This window comes from Macrobrachium nipponense, chromosome 3 (assembly GCF_015104395.2).
Source record: "Macrobrachium nipponense isolate FS-2020 chromosome 3, ASM1510439v2, whole genome shotgun sequence".
NCBI classification, from domain to species: Eukaryota; Metazoa; Arthropoda; class Malacostraca; order Decapoda; family Palaemonidae; genus Macrobrachium; species Macrobrachium nipponense.
The window spans coordinates 119,268,856-119,274,855 of NC_087202.1; the positions used below are offsets into that span (position 1 = coordinate 119,268,856).

At 50.5% G+C, this 6,000-nt stretch overlaps 1 protein-coding gene across 5 annotated transcripts in view; it reads right to left on the reverse strand.

Annotated features, from left to right (window-relative positions):
* LOC135222004 (fatty-acid amide hydrolase 2-like) overlaps nucleotides 1-5,589 on the reverse strand; it is a 351,694-nt gene extending 346,105 nt beyond the window's left edge. For 2 of the 5 annotated variants that reach the window (XM_064260114.1, XM_064260117.1), the window contains exon 1: nucleotides 5,293-5,589. In XM_064260114.1, the coding sequence (XP_064116184.1) occupies nucleotides 5,293-5,346 (54 nt within the window). In that variant the 5' untranslated portion in view covers nucleotides 5,347-5,589. The remainder of the gene's footprint in view (nucleotides 1-5,292) is intronic. The other 3 variants (XM_064260119.1, XM_064260118.1, XM_064260115.1) reach the window with 2 other exon arrangements.
* Between the last annotated feature and the right edge of the window lie 411 nt (nucleotides 5,590-6,000).

A 6,000-nucleotide genomic window follows, 5' to 3' on the forward strand; every position in this document is an offset into this window, starting at 1 on the left:
CTCGCTCGCCTTCCCAGTGGAACTAGCAGTTGGAGAAGAGTAGGAGCAGCCATCGCCGAGTCTGGGAAAACGTATCGTCAGGAGAAACGTTTTCCGAGGAGGGTTACGAACTCTCACTGTAGGTAAGGGTCTGCCGCCACTGTGAACGTCGTCTTGGGTGGGGCTGATCGACACCTGACAGGAGAGAGCCGATACCGTCCTCCGACTCATTCCAGTCCTCGTCGAGGTCGAAACCTCTCAGGAGGACCGAAGGAGTATTTAAATACGGTGTCCGAAGACACGTAGAAACGCCGCTGTCGCAGTAGAGGAGGTGGAAGTAGCTTGATCGACCAGCCAGAACTGAGAGAGCCTTCTTGTCCGGAGACGAGAGACTCTGGTTCAAGACAGAATCGGCAAGCTCCGATCGCGGCAAACCCACCGTCGGTTTGGGTTCCCTCTCGGGCCCCAAAACGACTCTAGCAGAGACATGGGCTCTGCTGGTGGGAGCAGCGATCCTTCCCCCAGGTAGTTGTGCTGACGAATCAGTGCAATAACCGGGCAAAGTTACTCTGAATCTCGGAAGTTACAGCGTCTTGAGGAGTAGGACCGTCCAGTCCCTCCAACAAGACAACAAGAACAGCTCCCAAGACCCTCCTCCTTCAGAAGAAGGACCAGCAACAGATCCCTGACGGTTGCCTCCAATCACTTGCGCGTACGTCCTGGCTGGTCCTAAGACCATACCTGGCACGTGCGGCGCCGTGACGGGATCGTGAGCGGCGCATCTCTCACGATCACTCCTATATACCTCGCTCTTCCTGGCGTATGCCGAGGAAGTTGAAGGTATCGGAGAGACAGAACTGACGCTACCCCCTCCCCCCCCCCCCTGACGGTCGCCTCCAATCACTTGCGCGTACGTCCTGGTTGGTCCTAAGACCATACGTGGCACGTGCGGCGTCGTGACGGGATCGTGAGCGGCGCACCTCTCACGATCACTCCTAGCTACCTCGCTCTTCCCGGTGTAGCCCGAGGAAGTTGAAGGTAGTGGAGAGACAGACCTGACGCTCCCCCCCCCGCTCGCTGGCAGGACCAGCGTACGTGGGGGGCTGCAGCCGATCACCAACCCGCAGTGGGGATCGATCTGCAGGCCTGCCGTGCCGCTCACCTGTGGCGAGCGGCTCGACTGAGCACGTCGACCCCGGTCCCGTGCGTCAGAACGAGCTGCCTGCTGGTCACCGTATCCGCCCGGTCCCTGTGGGAGCGGCGGTCAGGTGACCTGCAGAGCTCGCTTTCGCGGTGAGACCGGTGAGCGTCCTCGCGGCACGTCAAAATGCTGGTACAGCCGAGGCTGGTACCGTCGGTCGAGGGGACCTGGGGGACCTCTTCCCAGCCTCAACCCGTGCCGGTCATGAGACCGTCACGTCCACCCGAGGTACCGGCTGGTCACTACGAGAGCGCCGCTGGCCTGGCGAGAGTCCACCTGAGCGGCTCCTCGACAGTCTGCTGCTCCGTGCCTCGGTCATGACGCTGAGCGAACTCAGGCGTCTTAACTTTGGCTGCACGGTCATCCGAAGGAGACCGTACACTCGGAACTTCTCGCGGACGAGCAAACCGAGCCGGTACCTGGCTTAGCAGCAGAGCTGCCAAGACCAGGCGAGGGTGTACCAGCGGTAGCCAGCACACCCTTGGTCCCCGTCTTCTTCTTCTTCTCAGAAGGGGAGACGGGCCCCATTCCCGAAGGAACAGGAGGACCAGCAGAAGAACCCCCCCGTCACACCGGAGTGTGACGAGCCCTTCGAAGTTCCCGAAGGAGTCTTCTTAGGGGGAAAACCCGGTTACCAGCTGGTCGCTGCGAGAGCGGCCGCTGGCCTGGCGAGAGTCACCTGAGCGGTTCTCGCCAGCCTTCTGCTCCGTGCCGATGGTCTCTTGGCGCCGAAACTTTGGCTGCACGGTCTCCCGAGGGAGAGCGTACACTCGGGATCTCCCGCGAACAAGAGACCGAGCCGGAACCTGGCGTAGCGGCATCGCCACTAGCACCAGGCGAGGAAGTACCAGTGCTAACCGATACTCCTCTGGTCCCCGTCTATCTCTTCCTTACGGAAGGGGAGACGGGCCCCGCTCCCGAAGGAGCAGGAGGACCAGCAGAAGGACCCCCCGTCCCACCGAGGTGGGACGGGCCCTTAGAAGTTCCCGAAGGAGACTTCTTAGGGGGGGGAGGCAGCCTTCTTCTTCTTCGGCTTATGGGCCTTAGAAGTCGAAGGGGAAGAGGCAGCAGCAGACGAAGACGAAGATGACACCTTCCTCTTCTTCGTCAGCTCACGCAGGACAGTCGTCAGGTCCTCCATCCAGGCCGGAGTCGGGCCTATTGCCGAAGCAACACGGCCGACTGCACCTGTCCGGAAGGACCTGGGACTGGGGAAGACACACCATGGGCAGGACCAGCATGGACAGGCGCAGGAACCAGGAGCGACAGGAACAGCAACCAGCTCAGGAGCGGCAGGAACAGCGGCAGCGGTAAACACAGAAGGGACAGCCAAGCAGTAGCGGGAACCACATCAGCGACAGGTACGGCAGGCCCAGCCATCGCCTCGTAGAATCATCGGCAGCCAGCAGGAACCTGGGTACTGGCGGCCGGTCCAGGGGCGAGCTGCTGGAACAGCGGAAGTCTGGGGCAGGCAACACGAAGAAAAACAGGCGGCGGCGGCATACCCCTCCTCGGTACGGCGGCGACCGGCCCTAGAAGCGGCAGACGGCGTCACCGACACAGCATGGGGAGTGTAGACCAGCGGAGGGAAGCAGCATAAGCGGCCGTGGAGGTTGTAGTGGAGACCGCTCCAAGGTCACCGCCCCAGACCTCGCTAGACGCTGAAGCAGATCGTGGATGCTAGGCACGCCCACTGCAGCCGCAGTGGCCCATACCTGTCCAAGGTCGTGTCCCACGGATGTAGCACCTGCGGTAGCACAGACAGATTAGTAAGAGGGGTTCCCTCACGCACGGGGGGAGACATGCCCCACCCCGAACGGAAGGAAGACCCAAATACAAAATACGAGGAAGCTGAGCGGGGGGCAGGAAAGAAGACGAAGAATCGGATACCAAGGGAGTCGCGGGAGAGCTTTCCGACGACTTCCTGGCAGACCTTCGCTTCCCCTACCCCGCACAGCAGTGAAAAGTAATATGAAAATGAAACGGAATACTGCACTTGCGATTCACTTCATAGAACTTAAAGGGGGAAAGATCAATTCCCGGGTAAGAGCGGAAACTTGATCCATAATAATATGATGCTATCATAAATATATATGAAAATGAAACAGAATACTACACTTGCGATTTCACTTTCACAGCAATAAATCGTAAGGATTAATTCCCGGTAAGAGCGGAAATTGATCCAAAATTAAATTTGATGCAATAAATGAAAATGAAAAGAAAAGAAAACTGCATGCGAATCCACTTTCATTGCATTCTATTCATACAAATAAGAGGCTCGTGCCGAGCGCAATCACGCTATCGGCAACGAACGCACAGGGCAAAAATATAATGAAAAAGAGTACTTACATCTTTCAATTACACACTTTCGCCCAAAATACATGACTCGGCGCGAGTGCGGCCCCCGCCCTCGGCACAGAGACATAATTCAAGTCAATTTCATGAAAAGAGCGGAAATCGCCGCCTCTACGGCGATAGCTCCATGTTGATTCATAATTAAGTAATGAAAATGAAAACTGGTGTACTTACAGTTTCATTTTCAAGTCAAACAAACCATTAGTAGAAAACACAATATAAACAAAGCATACGACTATGAAGCGGGCAGAGAGCGATGACGAACACGACCGTCACACCCGCGGCCGAAAGCAAAAGTGATTCTTCACCTCTGGGCGCGCGGGCGCACGCACGATCGGACAAGCAGTTAACTACCGTTCTCCCCTTGTTCGAAGCTTACGACCGTCCCAGCTGCCGCTAGTTACCTTCCTATTGTTAAAGGACCGAGGGTTTGTATTATGTATCGGAACAATTTCCTCTTTTAACGACTTTCTGCTCATTGCAAATTCGGCCCCATTAATTTCTTATGGTGCACAAACAGACAGAGGGCCCAGGGACGAACGCGATCGAGTCACACTACGGCGGTAACCTGACAGTAAGAAAACCGACAGAGGCCCAGGGACCGAAAGCGACTGAGTCACACTACGTGGCGGTAATATGGCAGTAAAAAATCTTCATATATCCAAAAAGTAGATAATAAAGATATATATGCACATTACGATTATAACAATTACATGAATAGCTGATAACAATCTGCATGAATAATTGGTAAACTAACTGGTAAACTGTTCTGCTAAAAAGTTTGAGTATAGCAATTATTTACAATAGGTACGAAAGTCAAGATGTCATGACGTCATAATACAGGACTTAAAAGAACGTTCTAATTCCGAAAAATAATTACTTAAATTTGAGTCAGAATAGAGTTACTTTTTCAATAACGAATATTTTCAAATTAATCATCATAAATATGTAAAATATTGATGTTTTACTATTTATTAAATAATTATCTAGTGCACGCTTCGTTGTCGTCTTCTACCAAAACAGTAGTTTCCTTAAAAACGTCGTGGTTAGGGACCATGTTCCGATTGTTGTGATGAAAGTGCCCCAGCATCTATGGGTACAAGTGGTGTGCAGATTTATCACAGGAAATGGGAAGTTTGTTGACAGAAGCGACTCCACAAACATCTAGATGGCATCAATCTTCTAAGATATCTAAGCGTAAGTAAAAATTTCGAAAGCGTTTTGGACACCCTTTTCACTACCCTCTGTTTAATGCTTTAAATTTGGCCTTAATTTCTAACTTTGGAGAAAATACTTACTACTTTGAAAGGAGAGTAGAGGTCTTTAGCTCCGTCTCTCACCAAAAAGAAGTCGCGACTGACGCCCATCTCAGGTGTCAGGACACGTTATAAGTACTTTTCGGAGGGTGGCATGCCGTGATCGTCTTTGAGTTGAGCCAGCCCATGCGGTTGTTTACCCTATGACTCGTGACTGGTGCCCATCTCCAGTGTCAAGACATGTTAAAGGTACTTTTTCGAAGGGTGGATCCACACGCAGTGAAAACTGGATCAGGTAGTCCAGTCGGCTGTTTCCTCTATAGGGCTAAATAGGTAGCTAGTAGGTTCTGCTTTGGTTAGTATGAGCTGATAAGCTACTGGTGGGCTACCTAACCAGAACATATAGTACCTACCTAGGCCTACTAGACGATTGCAGACTACGATTGTTTACGTAATTCACTGGAAAAAATGAATCTTTTAAATTAAAGAGCTGTAGCTTACCGCAGGGTAGTTACAGGGTCTACGTGGGTTAAAGCACCTCGAGTTAAAGTACATTAGCTTGAGCTACTCTAGCCTTGCATGTTTTAAGAGCCAAAATCTTCTGTAAGTTCTCCTAGTGGCCAAGACACTTCAACACAGACGTGTTATATTAGATAAAAGCGCTTAACGTCAACATCAAGATCTCTCTCAACTTCGGAATGGGCGGTGGCTCGAGGCAATTTACTGCATTGCAATTCGTCAGCTGTTTATGTTCTGAGGTATTAATCACCTGGCACTCGCAAATTTCACGGTCACTTCCGGCGTTTGGTCACGTTATCTATCTACCTGATCACTCTTCAGTAATGATTCTTCATTGTTCACGACTAATGTCTATTATACAGTAAAATACAGTCAAAACTAATTTTAACAAAGTGAACAGAGGAGCAAATCTCCTTGTAACCTTAACCGACTTTAAACTTATAATCCGACATATAAGAGAATGATATGTGTACATGAACTCCACATACGTATATACACACACACATTATATAAAATATATATATATATATATATATATTATCTATATATATATATATATATATATATATATATATATATATATAGTATATATATATATATATTATATATATATATAATATATATATATATATATATATATGTGTGTGTGTGTGTGTATGTGCGTATAGATATATTATATGTGTGTGTGTT